This window comes from Bos indicus x Bos taurus, chromosome 27 (genome assembly GCF_003369695.1).
Source record: "Bos indicus x Bos taurus breed Angus x Brahman F1 hybrid chromosome 27, Bos_hybrid_MaternalHap_v2.0, whole genome shotgun sequence".
NCBI classification, from domain to species: Eukaryota; Metazoa; Chordata; class Mammalia; order Artiodactyla; family Bovidae; genus Bos; species Bos indicus x Bos taurus.
The window spans coordinates 35,213,892-35,233,368 of record NC_040102.1 but is presented as its reverse complement, the minus strand read 5'-3'; the positions used below and the strand labels follow the sequence as shown (position 1 = coordinate 35,233,368).

Sequence of the window (19,477 nt, the reverse complement as noted above, 5' to 3'; positions counted from 1 at the left end):
AAATATAATCCGTAACAGTGAAAGGTAATCTCAACCATAAACAGGTAAACCCATCAATTATGATTGAAACAGATTCGAGCGACAATGAAACAAGCACATACATGGCGTTCTGGTTTTAAAGCCACCTCAACTCTGTCTGATCTTCAGACAGCTTTTCCTTTGGAAGTTTCTAGATTTTCAGAGCTCTCAGACCTTTCTCTGCCCCTCCTGCGTCTCCCACCACCTTTGTGCTGGTGGCACAGCGGTGCGGTGGCGATGCTTTTGTTTGCCACTTCTGTTAGTTACTGGGGCTTATCTGAGTTATGCGTTTGTCCTCTCTCGGGAGGCTCTGGTTCATTCCTCCCTTTTGGGGTCTTGTAAGTCCTGTTACCACCTGTTTAAACACTTCTTCAGTGGCTGGGAAACCACCCAGTGCCTTCCAAATGCCAAAGGCCCACAGAGAAGTCTATACCTCCAGGGGAGACACCTCCCATCTCTCTTTCCCTTATTGTCAAGAGGACCACTTTCCCCAATCCTATGGCCATGGAGGGATGGTTTCCATTCAAGGTTCAGGGTGTATATCTTTAGTCAATGCTGGGACATGAGGCTCTGGCCAGCTTTCTTGCAGACACTGCCCCTTCCTCTTGGGATATCTGGTCACCTTCCAGTTTCCTAGCCAGCAGACAGCCTTCTTGTGTGGGCAGACTCCCATGACAGCACACCATTGCCACTATGTCCATTTCAGTATTGAGTCTGAACTCTACGCCGACTGACCTTTTCCTGAGACAGAGCAAGTAATGTTGGCAAGAGAGCAGGGGAGAGGTGACTTTATGTGGAAAACAGATGTACACAAACAAGTTAGAACTGATTCGTGGATGGCTGCTTTATTCATTCCGCAGCTGTTTGGTTCATGCTGAGTTTTTTCCATGTAACTAGACGCATGGCAGACTTGGAGATGGGGAAGAAGTATCATGCCTCAAATTCTTGCCTTCAAGATGTTCTTGGAGTGACAATCCTAATTAAAAAAAATGCAAATGAAATAATTAAAGAAATATATCTAAGCAGAACTTAAGGCACAGATGTTCAGGACGGGGAGAGGTCAGCCACGAAGCTGTGGATGAAGTTAACAAGGGTCCTAGATAAAATGAACCAGCATCTGAGTGTAATTTGAATAGGCTGGGACGACAGAGAACGGCACGACCTAAATGGAGTGGGACAGGATGCCTGAGAGAGAACAGTGGGAGAAGGATTGCTCAGGACCCTGCAGTCAATCAGGAAGAATTTTTCTAGGTCTTTTGGTCCAAGTAAAGTAGGAGAGAAGGAGAAGGAACAGTGTTTCCCGCTTACTGCCTCTTCTCAGAGTTAGATACTAGACAATAAGCAGTGACATATATAACTCTGGAAATAGTTGCATTTATTGGACATTTCATCTTACTGCACGGTATATGCTGGGACCTAGTTATTTCTGGCTGTAGCAGAGAATGTCAGGTGGCTTTCGCCTTTAAGTGTAGCTTAGTAGCAGCTACAGATAGAGTTCTATTATAGCCAAGAAATGCCTTTAGCTAAAATGGACACTGGTGATCAGAATTCCAAGGACGTCAGCTAGTCCTGAGATATATACTACTACAATGAAGCCCATGCAAAGAAAATACTTTTAATTTATTTTTCCCTTTCTCAGTTGATTTGCCTCCAAGCAAAAGAAGCCCAGAAAAGAAAAGTTATGCTTCAAATGTTGGTATTTCTTTGAGAGTTTAGAACATTTAAATGTATCACTTTTTTTTCCCCCCTCTAACAGTTTTATTGAGATATGATTCATATCCCCTACAACTCACTGCAGTTGTAGAGGATGGACGTGTAGACGGGGTTGTGGGGATGAACTGGAAGATTGGGACCGATACATGTAGACTGCCGTGTGTGCATGTCACGTGTAGCCAGTGGGCGCCTGCTGCATAGCACAGGGAGCTCAGTGTTCTGTGATGGCCTAGAGGGAAGGGGTGGGGGTGGGGGTGGGGGTGGAAGGGAGGCTCAAGAGGGAAGGATATATGCAAACTTGTAGCTGATTAACTTTGCAGTCCTGCAGAGACTAACACCACGTTGTAAGGCAACTATGCAAGTGAGCAAGCAAAGTCGCTTCAGTCGTGTCCAACTCTTTGTGACCCCATGGACTGTAGCCCACCAGGCTCCTCTGTTCACGGGATTTCCCAGGCAAGAAAATTGGAGTGGGCTGCCATTTCCTTCTACTCCAGGGGATCTTTCCGCCCAGGGATCCATGCTGCGTCTCTTGAATCTCCCACATTGGATAGAAGGTTCTTTACCGTTAGCACCACCTGGGAATATACCAGTTAGAAATATAAAATGTACAATGCACTGGCCTTTGGAGCAGTCACAGGGCTGTGAAACTGTTATCACAATAAACTGTAGAATATCATCCTCACCAAAAAGAGACCCTGTACCTGTTGAGGTGCGTCTGTTTTCCCTCACTCTTTCTCTTCTTTTCCTACTCTGCAGCAATCACTATGTGACTTCGCTGTTTTTGTAGATTTTCCTACTCTGAAAATTTCATATAAATGGAATCATACAGTATACAGTCTTTTGTAGCTTTTTTCACTTAGCATAATGTTTTTGAGGTTTACCTGGGTTATAGCACCTATCGGTACCTTGTTCTTTTTCTTGCTGATAACGGGCCATTATATGGATTATGGCACATTTTATTTACCTGTTCTTCAGGTGATAGGCGTATGGGTTACTTCCACATCTGGGCTTTATGAAGTATGCTGTTATGAATTTTTATGTACACATGAAAATTTTCATAAAATTTTCATGTGGACATGTATTTTTCTCTTGAATGAAATATACATTCAATTCCCACTTTTCATGTGTTGATAGTTACTTTCTGTGAAGTCACCAGCTCTGGGTTAGCAAATACTGGGCTATAGCTTCTAGGGGAAGTACAGGGTTAATTTCCTGCAAGCCGCTGGTCCCAAGACTTTGATCAATCATCCATCAATAGGTAACCTCATTTTATGCATTTCTCTTTAACTGTACATTATTTAATATACATTTCTTACAAATAATTGCTTATATGTAATTCTTTTTATAATAAAATGAGCTGAGAAATGTTTAAATATTTTCCTGACTCTGGGTAAGATGGTACATTTCATTGACTTTTAGCCTTACAATAATGCAGTCCATTGTATTTTTTCCATTGATTATCTTATGAATCCACACACTTAGTCACTTTTCCAGCCTTTCCACAGCTTCATCATGCACTACAGATATTAATTTACCACTTTCTCGAGTGATCTCACATCTGGATCAGTGAATTTTTTCTTCCTTATTCTGGATGTACAATATTGTTGATGGATTAACACCAAACTCATACAGCGAACATCACTATAATGCATGCGTGAATGAAGCTGGTCTAACACATGTATTTTCTCTATAAGGCGCTCCCAGCCTTCCTGTGCTTGCGAACACTATCCAGCCCTTCAACATTACCCTTGGGGGTCATTTGAAGCAATGAAATAACCAACAAAAAGCACACACACAAAAAAAGAATGTGAAACTGAACCGGCCATGAAAAGAACACTTGTTTACAGCGTTAGAGGCAAGAAGGCAGTGTTGCCTTGTTAAGCTCAGCTGAGAACATGTGTGGCAGGTGAAAAATTTTTTGACACTTTGCACGTGCCCATGAATTACCACCAAAGCACCACAAGTTTGAATTTGGGGCTTTCAAATAAATATTTGCAAGTAGGTAAGTTTGCAAATGCAGGCTCTCCTGACTGTCTGAAAGAAGAGTGTTCCTATGAAACCTTTCATATGCTGAAATGGCATAAAGCAAAGAAACGATTAGCTTAGAATACATCTTACTATTAGAGATACAAAATAGATTGAGTTAAAGCACAGAAGCTCAGAGGCAGTTCCGAGCTATGGCGGCTTGATGCCGAGATGCTGCGTAATTCCTGGCGAAGGGGCTGCTGCGGGGTGCACGCTGGCTTTAAAGCAGGCCAATGCAAAACAAAAGCTGAATGCTATTTTCATTTTTCAGATTTTCCCCTTAAAAGCCAAAATCCCCTTGGGATTTCTTTCAGTTAGTGAAGCAGGTGCTAATGGAGGTCTTTCGCAAAAGCAAACTTCCAAAACGTTGGGATACTGGTACACACCTGTAGATTGCATTTAGCGCTGGAATTGCCGGACCATTTGGTAACTCCATGTTTCACCTTTTAAAGACTTGTCAGGCGGTTTTCCAGTGTTGCTGGTGCCATTTTGCATTCTCACCGGGAGTGGATGGGGGTTCCTGGTTCTCCACATCTTTGCTAATGCCATTCATCACCCGTCTTTTTTATACTAACCATTCTGCAGTCCATGGGGTCGCAGAGTTGGACACGACTGAGTGACTGAGCTGAACTGATTCTAGTAGTTATGAAGTGGTATCTCATTGTGGTTTGTTTGCATTTTCCTGATAGTGATGTCAAGCACTTTTTAATGTTTTTATTCACCATTTCTTCATAGAAATGTCTATTCAGGCCCTTTACTTAACTCTACTTATTTTAATATGATGTAACTGACATACAGCATTGTATTAGTTTAAGGTATATGGCATAATGGCTCAGAGGTTAAAGCGTCTGCCTGCAATGCGCGAGACCTGGGTTCGATCCCTGGGTCGGGAATATTCCCCTGGAGAAGGAAATGGCAACCCACTCCAGTATTCTTGCCTGGAGAATCCCATGGACAGAGGAACCTGGTGGGCTACAGTCCACGGGGTGGCAAAGAGTCGGACACAACTGAGCGACTTCACTTTCACTTTCTTCATGGTATACGGCATAATGATTTAAGTTACATACTTACATACATCCTGAATTACCACAGTAATTTAGGTGTACATCCATTGTCTCATACAGATAAAAAATTAAACCAGCAAAAGTACTTTTGCTATGATAAAACTCTTAGGATTTTCTCATGTAAGAGCTTTCATATATATCATATACCAGTGCTAATAAATCTTGTTATGATACGTTATATCCATAGAACTTACTTATCTCATCACTGGAAGTTTGTACCTTTTGATCTCCTTTGTCACCATGCAATATCAATTATTGTTAAGTTTCCTCACCATACATTTCATCCTCTGACCCATGTATTTTGTAACTGGGAGTGTGTACCTCTTAACTTCCTTCACCTAATTCACCCATCCCCCTACCTGCCTTCTCTCTGGCAACCACCTGTTTGTACTTTTGACTTTGTTTCTTTTCTGTTATGTTTGTTCATTTGTCTTGGTTTTTAGATTCCACCTGTGAGTGAAATAATACAGGATTTATTTTTCCCCATGTAGCATACCTTCTAGGTCTATCCATGTTGTCACAGATGGCAAAATTTCATTCCTTTTTATGACTACCGTCCATTCATTTGTTAATGCACACTTTGGTTGCTTCCATATCTTGGCTATTGCAAATAATCCTGCATTGAACATTGGGCTGCAAATATCATTTCAAATTACTGTTTTTGTTTTCTTTGGAAGCCCAGAAATGGAATAGCTGGATCATATAGTAGCTTTGTTTTTAATTTTTAGGAACCTTGGTACACTTGTTCACAGGCTTTACACTCCACTCCACTGCTTTACACTCCCAACAGTGGGGCACAAGGTCCCCTTTTCTCTCCGTTCTAGCTGACACTTGTTATTTACTGTCTTTTTGAAAGTAGCCATTCCAACAGGTGTGGGGTTTTAGCTCCTTGTGGTTTTGATTTGCATTTCCCTGATGACTAGCAATGTTCAGCGGAGAAGGCAACGGCACCCCACTCCAGTACTCTTGCCTGGAAAATCCCATGGGTGGAGGAGCCTGGTAGGCTGCAGTCCAGTCGGACATGACTGAGCGACTTCACTTTCACTTTTCACTTTCATGCCTTGGAGAAGGAAATGGCAACCCACTCCAGTGTTCTTGCCTGGAGAATCCCAGGGACGGGGGAGCCCGGTGGGCTGCCATCTATGGGGTCACACAGAGTCGGACACGACTGAAGTAACTTAACAGCAGCATCAGTGTTCAGCAACTTTTCACATGATTGTTGTCTATTTGTCTTCTTTGGGGAAAAAATGTCTCTTCAACTCCTGTGCTCATTATTTAATCAAATTTTTATTGTGAGTTGTATGAGTTCTTTATATATTTTGGGTATTAACCTCTTTGATTTGCAAATATCTTCTCCGGTTTGGTAGGTTGTCTTGTTGTTTTGTTGACGGTTTCCTTTTCTATGCAGAAGTCTTTTGTGTGATAATAGTCCCATTGTGTATATTTGTTTCCCTTACCTGAGAATACATATCCAAAAAGATATTTCTCAGACTGATGTCAAAGACTGTACTACCCACATCTTTTTCTAAGCATCACTGCAGCTTCCTTGAGGATGCTGTTTGCCAGATATGTCTTTTCATCCTTTTGGTTTCATTCATATGTATCATTGAATCCAAAGTGTGTGTCCTCCGGACAACATATTGATCTGTCAAATTTTCTCTTTATCCAGTCTTATCCTCTCTATTTTGATTAGACAAAACTTTCACGCTGCTCCCCAGGTGGCACAGTGATAAAGAATCCTCTTGCCAATGCGGGAGACGTGGGTGTGATGTCTGGGTCAGGAAGATGCCCTGGAGCAGAAACTGGTGGCCCTGTGTAGTGTTCTCGCCTGGAAAAGTCCATGGACAGAGGAGCTTGGTGGCCACAGTCCACTGGGTCATGAAGAGTCAGACTCGGCTGAAGGCCTGGGTGGCAGCAGTGCTTTCGCACTGTTGCTAAATAGTTGGGGTTATGTCTACTATTTTAGTTTTTATTTTCTGTATGAATTATGTCCTTTTCTTCTCTTGTTTCTCTCATATCACCTTCTTTTGCATTAGCAGAGTATTTTGTACTGGGCTTTCCCGGTGGTTCAGATAGTAAAGAATCTGCCTACAGTACAGGAGGCCCTTTGCATTAAGAGAGTATTTTGTATTACACCACTCTAGTTCCTTAAGGGATTTTTCACTGTATTATTTTGCATTATTTATTTAGTGATTGTTTTAGGGTTTACATATACATCCTAACATCAGAATTTACTCGATTTATACTGACTTAATTTTAACCAGATATAGAAATACTTCTCCTATTTAGCTGTCTTCTCCCTATTTTTCGTGCTACTATTATTATATGTATTCTGCCTAGGCATGTCATAAATCCAATGATACACTGTTATAATTGCTGTTTTATGCAATTTTATAAGGAAGCTAGAAATGAAAGAAAGTATGTATTTTAGTGTTTGCTGTAATAACCTTATTTATTCTCTATGGTTCTTAACATTAACTCCTGTGGATTTGAGTTACAACCTTATGATATAGATTTGGTCCCACCTACCTCCTTTGTGCTATTATTATCCTCTATACTATATTTCTATGTATTATTGACCCGACTATATAGATATATACATGTGATTATATATATATGTTTTTAATTTTCTAAGAGAAAAAAGGAGACACATGCATTTGTGTTGTCTCTTATAATTATATAATTACCTTTCCTGGTGCTCTTTGTTTCTTTTTGTGAAATTCAAATTATTGTCTCATGTCTTTTGCTTTCAGGTAGAACTCCCTTTAGTATTCCCAAGGCAATGGCACCCCACTCCAGTACTCTTGCCTGGAAAATCCCGTGGACGGAGGAGCCTGGTAGGCTGCAGTCCATGGGGTCGCTAGGAGTCGGACACGACTGAGCGACTTCACTTTCACTTTTCACTTTCATGCATTGGAGAAGGAAATGGCAACCCACTCCAGTGTTCTTGCCTGCAGAATCCCAGGGACGGGGGAGCCTGGTGGGCTGCCGTCTATGGGGTCGCACAGAGTCGGACACGACTGAAGCGACTTAGCAGTAGTGTGAATCTGCTAGTAACAAATTCAGTTTTTAAAAAAATCTCTGGATGCCTTTATTTGACCTTAAATTTTGAAAGGATGTTTTGCTGGACATAAGATTCTTGGTCGGTAGATTTTTTTTTTTCTTTCAGCCTTCTGAGTATGTCATCACACTGTCTTCTGATCTTCACTGTTTCTGATGAGAAATCATCTGTTTATCTTGTTGTGGTTGCCTTGTGTGTGGTGAGCTGCGTTTCTTTGTTGCTTCAAAAATTTCTGTTTTTGGCTTTCAGTGTTTTTGTACTATGATGTATTGTGATGCAGATCATTTTCTGCTTATCCTACTTGAGTTTTGTTAAACTTCTCGGAAGTGTATGCGAATATTTTTCTTTAAATTTGGGAAGTTTTCAATCAATATTTTTTAAATATGTTTTTCTCCTCCATTCTCTTTCTATTCTCCTGGTATTATAATTAAGTGCATATGTTGGTGTGATTAATGGTGTTCTACATTTCTCTAGGATAGTCTTCATTTTTTTTTCATTCTTGTTTTTCTTTCTTTTCTGAATTGCATAATCTCTATTTTTTTTTTTTCGGTCTTCAAAACCAGTGATTCTTTCTTATGCAAGCTCAAAACTACTGATGAGTCTCTCTAATGAAGTTTTAATTTCAGTCACTGTACTTTTTAACTCCAGAATATCCATTTTATTTTTCATTATTTCTATTTCTTTAGTGATATTCTCTATTTTACAGCATATTGGCATCATACATTCCATTATTTAAGTATGATTCCCTTTAATTCTCTGAACACATCAGTAATTGAAATCTATGGTGTTGTTTTGAAGTCTTTGCCAGATAAACTTAATATCTGGACCATCTTTTTGTTGTCTTTTTTCCCCTTGTATATGTGTTACATTTTTCTTCTTTTTTTTTGCCTACTTTGTAATTTTTATTGTTGTTGGAAACTGGATATTTTAGGTAATGTAGCAATGTTGGAAACTGATTCTCCCACTCTCTTGAACTTGTTTTTGTTGTAGATTGCTTATTTATTTGTCCAGTGTCTTTACTAGATTATTTTAATTATATCCCTTTCCCCAACTATATGTAGTTGCAGATTCCTCAGAGGAACATCCTTAGGAGAGTGCACAGTCATTGTGGGCTGACGGTGGGTTTTGCAGGACTCCAGTGGACTGTCTCTTTCCCTGATCTCCTCTGTTAAGCTGTCTCCCTCTACTGGAATCATACCTAGCTCTTAGGTTCTGCTTGTTGCTGGATGATTGCTCTGTTGTTTCTACCAGTACTCTAAGATATAAATGCTGATCTGATTAAATTTAGTCCCTTTTGTATCATTCGTTTTTAAGGCAAGTCTTTGCAGTTTGTTCTGACAATGAGAAGGCTGGCCTTAGCTGTCTCTTTCTCTGGTTCTCTCTGGTAAACTAGCTTGTTGCTCTGATGGAGCCATCGGCTATTTCTTAATTGCTTACCACCAAAACCGCCATTGCTCTTGAGAGCATCCTTATGCTTAAACCTTCCCACACTCTATTCAAACACAGTCTGTTCCTCTGGGGAGAGCTTAGCAGCTCTCTGTTCTTATAGTACCTCATTTCCCCTCTGTTTTTATGGAAAAATCTCTGAGCCACTGCTTTTCTCAGAGCGACTGCTCTGCTTCATTATCTGGGCTGAGGTGGCAGCCTCTGGTCTTCTTAGCTTGTTTCCCAGGCACAGAACCTTTGTCCGACAAGCAAACTGGGGCACATCAGATCATGGTTCCAATATTCTGGACCAGCTGTGTGGGGGATGGAGCTTCTGACCTACAAATAAGAGTGAAGGGAGAGAGTACCTGATCTCTGGGTTGCTTTGCTGGGAATTTAGTTTCTGCATCTTGGAGCTGAAGGGGATGCAGTTCAGGTTAGTGGCCTGCTCTTCCTGATATCTCCTAACTGGGAGCTGATGGGAAAGGAAGCCCTAATTTCTTGACCACACACAGTGGAGTGGAGCTGCCATCATGCTGAGCTGGGGAGTCCAGAGGGAGAGCAAGGGTTGTCTCTGTAGTGCCATGGAACTTTCACTGTTCTTACTTAGAGTTAGTATGTTTTCCTGAAAAAATATTTTAATGTGGTATTTACTTTTAGGATAATTTTCAAAGACTTTGAATAATTTTTTAAACAAATAACTTGCACCATTTATAGCTGTTTTGCTGGGGAACAATGTCACAGGATTCCTCACTCTGACGTTCTGAAATGAAAGTCTTTCTCTTAGGCTTTTTACATTTACCTAAAGAAGAATGAAGCCTGGCTTGGAGAATTTTGAGCATTACTTTACTAGCATGTGAGATGAGTGCAATTTGAGTGAGATGAGATCAAATTGCCAACATCTGCTGGATCATGGAAAAAGCAAGAGAGTTCCAGAAAAACATCTATTTCTGCTTTATTGACTATGCCAAAGCCTTTGACTGTGTGGATCATAATAAACTGTGGAAAATTCTTCAAGAGATGGGAATACCAGACCACCTGATCTGCCTCTTGAGAAATTTGTATGCAGGTCAGGAAGCAACAGTTAGAACTGGACATGGAACAACAGACTGGTTCCAAATAGGAAAAGGAGTTTGTCAAGGCTGTATATTGTCACCCTGCTTATTTAACTTATATGCAGAGTACATCATGAGAAATGCTGGACTGGAAGAAGCACAAGCTGGAATCAAGATTGCCGGGAGAAATATCAATAACCTCAGACATGCAGATGACACCACCCTTATGGCAGAAAGTGAAGAGGAACTCAAAAGCCTCTTGATGAAAGTGAAAGTGGAGAGTGCAAAAGTTGGCTTAAAGCTCAACATTCAGAAAACGAAGATTATGGCATCCGGTCCCATCACTTCATGGGAAATAGATGGGGAAACAGTGGAAACAGTGTCAGACTTTATTTTTTGGGGCTCCAAAATCACTGCAGATGGTGACTGCAGCCATGAAATTAAAAGACGCTTACTCCTTGGGAGGAAAGTTATGACCAACCTAGATAGCATATTCAAAAGCAGAGACATTACTTTGCCAACAAAAGTTCATTTAGTCAAGGCTATGGTTTTTCCTGTGGTCATGTATGGATGTGAGAGTTGGACTGTGAAGAAGGCTGAGCACCGAAGAATTGATGCTTTTGAAGTGTGGTGTTGGAGAAGACTCCTGAGAGTCCCTTGGACTGCAAGGAGATCCAACCAGTCCATTCTGAAGGAGATCAGCCCTGGGATTTCTTTGGAAGGACTGATGCTAAAGCTGAAAGTCCAGTACTTTGGCCACCTCATGCTAAGAGTTGACTCATTGGAAAAGACTCTGATGCTGGGAGGGATTGGGGGCAGGAGGAGAAGGGGACGACAGAGGATGAGATGGCTGGATGGCATCACTGACTCGATGGACGTGAGTCTGGGTGAACTCCGGGAGTTGGTGATGGACAGGGAGGCCTGGCATGCTGTGATTCATGGGGTCGCAAAGAGTCGGACACGACTGAGCGAGTGAACTGAACTGAAAGAAGAATGAAGACAGTTATTTGAATGGAGTGGAAAAAAAAAAAAGCTTATGATAAAATAAAATGGAATTTCAAAACTAGATTTTTGGCTGAGTCAGTCAGGGTTTTTCATGAGGTTGGAATTCTTCAGAAAACTTCTTAACTTTGTGAAATGCTTTGAATAAGTGGTCTTAGGATGTTCCACACGCTTTTTTTTTCTTTCAGTCATGTGGACACTGCATTGAAAAAGTCAGACCGAATATTTGCCTTCTGATTGAAATCCATATTTTATAAAAACAATCTTGGATTCCCCTTCATTTACTTAGTAGCTTAGGGCCGTTCTCAATTCGTTAAGTCAGAAACTTTAAATGTGATCTCTGACATCAGTTCATCAACCTTTATGGAATTTCTCCCCTGAGCTATAGAACAGCAGGGCTTTTGGGACAGTGAGAGACTCCAGTAACAATGATGTGATCTGTAGTTGCAAGCAGCATTTGATATGGGATTTAGATAGTCAGGAATACACAACTAAATTCTGGCACATTCCAGGACCTTGGTTAATGTTGAGATTCTCTCTGGATAGTTGCATCTCCACTGGGGTCATTCGAGGAATCAGAGTTGGTGACATTGTGTAAGTTACATTGACCCCCTTAGTAAAATATCCCATAAAAGATGTCCTATGGACCTCAAAAAGCTGCCCGACTTCTCAAGGCATAACAGCCCTTGTATGATCAGACACCTAAACTTCCTTGGTCCCTCTTCTGTAATGATGGCATAACTGCCTTCCATGATATCTTCTTGCATAACAGTTGGTTCTCTGCTTGTCTTATTCTTTGATTCTTGTCTATGATGGTGTGAATGAGATTGAGCAGAAATCTAAGAATCTCATGAGATTGATACAGCAGAGCAGAAATCTAAGAATGCATATTAAAACCATGATGAAATGACCATACCTTTTGGGAAAATGTTCCCCTAGTTGAAACCTCAAGTTAGTTTACAAATTGTTGAAAACTCTGGTTCTCTTCCTGGCCAGCTTCCTGGCTGACCATAGGCCTCCTTGTGTTACCTGTCTTCCTGTTTTGTCTTTTTATGGCATGCAATTTAGTAATCCCACAAACCAACCTTCAACTCCTGTGTTCATTCAATAAATATCTGCATGTCCTACTGTGTGGCAAGCATTGTACTAGGAGCTGAGGCCCCGGTATTAATGAAAAAATTTCCTTAACTTTATTTCCTTGTTCCTCTTGAGGGGAACAAATATGAAAAAAATACATGTCAGAATTCAGTGTTCTATTATAAAAGAGGCATATACAGGACACATGGAAGACCCCAAGGCCCCTGTCAACTTCTTCAGGATGGGAGACAGAAGAAGCTTCATCTCAAGAAAGTGATGGTTAAACTGAGCCACGATAAAGGTTTTGGATAGACCAGACTAGATAAGCAATGATGAAGAAGGATGTACCAGGCAAGAGAAGACTTTAAGATGAAAATCCACACAAATAGGCTCATTTACATGACTAGTCTTTTAAGCTTACCTAATTGGGAGAGCATGGTTCCAACAGGAGACTGTATTTCTTTGATTATAATGTTTTCCTTTCATTTTGTGCCTGCTTTCTCCAGTTCCCCTGGTCTCAACCTCTTTAATAACAGAGAGTGGAGTTTTATTCTTCTAGCACAGCATCGCACATATTTAGGGGGTCCTGAAAAATGTGTTGAATGAATGAATACCATAAACCCACTAGTCATTATCCAGTTTAAGGGCTGTTCTTTGCCTTGGAAGCTTGATCTGAATACACTTCATACAATGATGGCAGCCCCTTTCTGTAGAGATGTCTCCACCTTAGAGCTCCAGGGAGATAGGGACTAGTTCCTGAGCCCAGGTTCAGCTGGTGATTTTGCTAGAAGTGGCATAAGGGATGCACAGATTCTAAATAGGTGTGGATTGTGAGTTAAGCTTTAGCTTATGATCTTGTGCTTCATTTTAAGAAAAATGAGATGCTTGAGCCCATATTATGCATAAGCAGGTGAAAATGGGCAATCCAAGCAACCACTCTCACCTTGACAACCTTCCCTTTTGTCCATTTAAACATCAGACCAATATTCCCTGACACAGAGTGGGAAAGTGTCAGTTAGGGCTCTCAGTCCTCCCGAGCTGTCCACTGCTCACTCACTGGGCTCGACCCCTTCAGCAACTCCCTGACTTGTGTTTCCTGGTCTTCTTGGCTCTGCCCCGTCATGGGCCTGGGGCATGTCCTGGGCCTGCTTAGAGACACAGATGCCAGGAAACCAAGTCTCCCCTTTCTTTCCTGGTTCAGTCAGCTCCACAGCAGACCACACAAAGGAGTTCAAGTGTCTATGACTTCTTTTTGTTTTTAAAAGCTTTTCTTTTTTAATTTTTAATTTTTTGTAAATTAAAAAAAATTTTGGGCCATGCCTTATGTCATGCAGAATCTTAGTTCCCCGACCGGGAATTGAACCCATGCCCCCTACAGTGGAAGTGTGGAGTCCTAACCACTGGACCTCTAGGGAAGTCCCTCTTTGAATTTTTACTGATGAGGAAACTCAAAGCACCTCAGCTTGAAGCGCTCAGCAGGGATACACTTGGTGGGTCCAGCCTCAGTACATACCCAGGTGTCCTGAGGTTTGTGCCTCACTGGGAGAGACCCCTTTTGGGAGGCCCATCCTCTCTCCATAGAAACCATCTCCTTTCATGGACTCCCCACCCTCACCTCTAGCAATACATTTCCTTAAATCTCACTTTTAAAATGTGATAATGGTCTTGGATAGGTTCTAAGATTTAATATAGGCTACCATTCCCAGGTGGCTCAGTGGTAAAGAATCTGCCTGCCAATGCAGAAGATGCGCATTCAGTCTCTGGGTTGAGAAGATCCCCTGGAGAAGGAAATGGCAACCCACTCCAGTATTCTTGCCTGGGAAATCTCATGGACAGAGGAGCCTGGCAAGCTACAGTCCATGGAGTCTCAAAGAGTTGTATGTGACTGAGCATGCTTGCAAGGTCAAGCTAATAAATGGCTATAGGTAGGATTCCAAATCTCAGAGACTTTTATGGAGTCTCTCCCTTCCCCCAACCCTGAACTGCACTCCAGCCTCCGGGAACACACACACACACACACACACACACTCACACTCCTCCCAAGACTGAGTGCAAATGATCAGTGCTATTGCCAATAGATGGCTTAAGAAGGAAAGTGTTAGTTTTTTAACTGCCACAAAATACGCAAGGCAGTGCTCTCCATCACTCTGGACATCTTACTGTTGTGCAGAAAAATACAGAATTCCCTTTCTCTGTCCCACCCCCACCTTCATCCTTGTCGCCATGCCATTTTAAATTGCATTCTTTGGGGTCTGCCAGGAATAGGAGAAGGGGCTTTTGTGAGGCCAGATACTCACCCATGGCTGCTCTTTTAACAAAGAGATGCTTTGCTCCTACCATTCCATTAAGGAATAGATTAACTCCTTATCTGAGAGTCCTCTTTACCCTCAATTTCTAACTAGGCATGAGGGGAGCCCGTGAATTAATCTTCCCCTTGCAGAATATAGGTAATTGATGACCTGTGGGCACAATCTCCAGGTCACATGGTCTGACAAAGGATTTATTTTTTCCCAAATCATTATTCATTTTCATGAAGTCTTACAGAGGAATAAAAATCAAGCTGGATTTAAGTATTTTGTGCAGCAGTTAATGAATCACCTGTCTTGAAGAAAAGGAAAATGATGCAAACTCTCCCGGAAAATTCAGCCAGCATGGTCACCATAGCTTTATGATAGACTCAAGTTCATTATGATAAATATTGGATTCCTTAAAGAAATCTTTAAAAAAAAAATCTTGAACATGGGGCCATGTATCCTGGTGAGGCTAAAGTGTGTCAAAGCAGAGCTGAATGCCAAATGATAATTTCTGCTAAATAATTCAGGCCCTGTGAACTCTGGTATTTTACTTACTTTGATGCATGATACAGATGCAACGAGAGAACCTTTTCCTCCTGGAACCAGATCCATTGTGTTCTCACCGTTGTGGGCCTTGTTTTTCTGCAGGTAGCTCATATTCACCCCTCTGTGCGGTGTTGCTAGTGCCTGGCAGTCGTGGTCCCTGTTAAATAGAGGTTGAACTTGGTCACTGAGGAAGTTTTGGTGATGTTTATCATGTAGGAAATAATAGATTGCAGAGCAAGGACAAAACAGACATTTCAAGAAAAAGGAAGAGGCTACTTCTTTCCAAGGCTGAGAATTTACTTATGGCCAAAAAAAAAAAAAAAGAAACGAGAAACAGAGAGTAGACTAGTAAACTCTTGCTTAATTGAACAACTATTGTATCAGCTTTAAGATGCCTTTTGAAAAATGATGAGCAGTGAAGTGACTGTGCAGAGATACTATTTATAAGGAAAAAATCTTGAGCTCATTTGATTGATGACCACAAAATTTTCAACGATATAGAGCATAAAGCCATTGACTAAAATTGTGTCAAATGAGGAGATAGTTTGATGAACATGGAGAAAGTACAGATAAGCACTGTGTAGAATGGATCAAAAACTAGCCAATAATTAACTAAGAATATAATCGGTTCTCAGAGAAGGAAATGGCACCCCACTCCAGTACTCTTGCCTGGAAAATTCCATGGGTGGAGGAGCCTGGTAGGCTACAGTCCATGGGGTCACAAAGAGTCGGACACAACCGAGTGACTTCACGTTCTTTCTTTCTATAGTTCCTTTTGGAGAAGGAAATGGCAACCCGCTTCAGTGTTCTTTCCTGGAGAATCCCATGGATGGAGGGGCCTGGTGGGTTACAGTCTATGGGGTTGCAAAGAGTCGGACACAACTAAGCAAATAACCACACACACACACACACACACACAATCAGTTCTAGTCTGATAACATTAATGATCAGGCCAAAATTAAAATGATTTAATAGTAGAACCTAATATGTGTTGATTACTATTTCCAGGCATTGGATTAACTCCTGTTATATGGATTGACTATTTCAATCTTCTCAACAATATTAACTAACTTGCCCAATGAATATTAACCAATTTTTTGATAGTTAATATTAACAATACTAAGTATAAAACCCTCATTTTATAATGAAGTTACATGACATAATGTGGGTAAACTAAGTTTTCGTCTCTAAATCCCACATGGAATAATACTCAATGCAATGCTTTAAAAAGAAAGAAAAAAGACAGGAAAAAGACTCATGTGAGTTTCATGTGCAACAGAACGGAGTGGAACAAAGACATTGGAAGCCTTGGGGTGCTCTAATATTCTTTCGATCTCTCTCTCTCTCACACACAGGGAAATGATGCTGATATGGTGGATAAAAACAAATGCTGTACCCTCTGTAACATGTCCTTCACCTCCGCGGTGGTGGCTGACTCACATTATCAAGGCAAAATCCACGCCAAAAGGTTAAAACTGTTGCTAGGAGAGAAAACCCCGTTAAAGACCACAGGTAGGTGTCTGAATGGTGGTGGTGGGGAGACCCCCACCTCCAGTGCCTGGCCCGTGCCTCAGGCTGCCTCTTCAGGGGTGGCTGCCAGATCAGAGTGGATGCCCTTCAAAGCTAAAGGGATGGGCAGGTCGCCCAGTGGAACTTGCAGTTGTAAGACTATTAAATCCAGGTGCTGGTCCTCTCAACTTGGCCCCTTCAGATATGTGATTCAGCAGTTTGCATCTTTTGTTTCTATCCTGCAAGATGTTGCCTATCATATTTATTATATGTTATGTAAGGTTATCTATTATGTAAGGAATGCTGTCTTTTCTGACTTTGGTCTGTAATCAGCAGAGGTGACGGATAGTGTACTGTATATTATTGATTCCCTCCTGCAGACTGGTTCATCTGTACCATTTTTTGTCTTTAGAAACACTTTTATTTGCTGACAACCATGGTGTGCCTTCTCCCCACCCACCCCACCCCAGGTAACATTCCAGTCATCTTCTTGGGGGATTTTGTGATTCAAGCCTATTAACTTTCACGATAAAAGGTTTAAATATCAGTCATAGAGTGTTTGACCTTCTAATTATTCAGAAGTAACAAAAAATTTCTTCAGAAGTCTATCCAATCATAGAACTGAAATACTATCATTGTTTAATGAGGACAGACTATTAGGGCAAGATTTACATGGTAGCAAAGATGTTACTAGAATAGGTGATAATCTCAAGAAGTTGAGGGTATATTTCATGATGTCGACATTTTCAGTGCAATTACAATGGAGCTGTGCATTGGAGCTGCCTGCCTAATGAATCATGCATAAATCGTGGGTGTAATTATTTTTTAAATGGTATTTTGGAAATTGAAGAGAATCTAAAACAATACTTGGCTTTTATTCTCACCAGTGTTTTTCTTAAGAAAAATATCTGCTTTTACCTAAAGACTAGTAGGGAATCTTTTCACTGTATTTTTCTACTTACTTGAACTGAAGAATATTGTTTTTGTAAAGGTAGCTGTGACATTCAGATATAGGATGGCTGGAAAGCACTTGGAATTGGAAGAAAGCTCAGCTTGATTGAGGTACACTGTCTGTATTGACATTTGATAAGCAGGCACTTGGTTGAAACTCCTGATTTTTGCTCTCTGAAAGGTTGGATACTCACCTTGTAACCTACTCCCCCTCAAATCTCTTAAAATAGACACTTCAAAGAAACAGCCACTGGAAAATTTTTACCTGTTCTCCATGAATGAGTAACTAGCCCATTTGTTCTCCCTGCCTAAGCAGAGTATTGCTGTTAAATTTAATTTTGGAGGTAGTGATGGAAGAGGAGAGGCTCTGTCTTCGTTTATCACATCAATTAGCAAGTGGGAGTTATTATTTCTGTAAAGAAGAATCACCACCTGGCAAAAAATAGGTCTTTGTGAATTTCAACACATCCTTAAGATAGCCAAGCACCATTTTGTCTCTCTGAGTTACCCTCAAAGCTGGTAAATATAACTTGGGGGTAATTTGTTAGTTGCCGTCTATATGTTCCAAGGGGAAACAATCTAAAATATGGAAACTGCAGTGTATACTTAATGACTTAGTTCTGGAGTTCACAGAGCTATCCCAGTCCTCACTGTGACAGACATCGAGTTGCTGGGTGGGGAGCGGGGACTAGGGGTGGGTTGGGGGGTAGGGAGCACTCACAGCACTTAGCTCGGGCTGGGGAAAGAGATGTCGTTTTCTTTTCCCAGCATCTCCATTTCTCATCTAGCTTCGGGTCCCGAAGCTGCACATCCCCTTTCTGCAGCTTCACGTCTCATCCATTCTCCTCCAAAGCTGCTTTGAGCAGAAAGGATCTTAGAATGTGTTAACTCCAGACAGAATTGAAGAGCCTGGGGAGCTACATTGGTTCCCTGGGCTGACATTGATGTTGACCCAACTGCCATCAGGGAGCAAATGAAGCAAATTATCCTCCTAGAGGGAGGTGAGTCATTAGGTATACGTGTAAGCAGAGGGCAGGCATTGTTTCCCAGGGCACAGGACAAGGATGGAGGGCCTGGGAGGAGGGTGGACTCCAGTGGTGGGGATTCGGAGTACCAAGATCATCCTGAGACTAAGCAGGGTACCAGCATCAGGAGAGTCAGGCAAATGGTAGCAGAGCCCTGGCTGCAGTCCTGAGGTTCTGGGGAAAGGAAAGACTGTTAAGAGCATGGCAGAAAGGTTAGTTGCTCAGTTGTGTCCAACTCTTTGCAACTCCGTGGGCGGTAGCCTGCCAGGCTCCTCTGTCCATGGGATTCTCCAGGCAAGAATACTGGAGTGGGTTGCCATTTCCTCCTCTAGGGGATCTCTCTGACCCAAGTATTAAACCTGGGTTTCCCACATTACAGGCAGATTCTTTACCATCTGAGCCACCGGGGAAATCCAAGAGCATGGCAAGGCACAATCATTTTCAACCAGAGCCCTGGGCTGGAAACCATATAGGAACATAGCAAGAACCTGGCTCCCATATCTAGGTTAGAGGTTGAGGCTTGGTCTCTAGCACAAATTCAGTTACTGCAAATAGAGGATAAGGACCAAGAGGCAGCAGAAAAGAACACTCAGGACACGGACTTCCTGAGCCCCCGAGTGAAGCTCCTTCAGATCCTTGAATGGCGTCAGGACAGCCTTTACTGCCTGTAGCTGAACCCAGCAGCACTGCCTGAAGCTGTGGCTGGGGCTGC

The 19,477-nt window shown here is 41.7% G+C and overlaps 1 protein-coding gene across 1 annotated transcript in view; it reads left to right on the top strand.

Moving 5' to 3' along the window:
• Positions 1–19,477, top strand: part of ZMAT4 (zinc finger matrin-type 4) — a 376,717-nt gene that overhangs the window by 192,827 nt on the left and 164,413 nt on the right. The window contains exon 4 of the mRNA XM_027530022.1: positions 16,636–16,792. Coding sequence (XP_027385823.1) covers positions 16,636–16,792 — 157 coding nt within the window. The remainder of the gene's footprint in view (positions 1–16,635; positions 16,793–19,477) is intronic.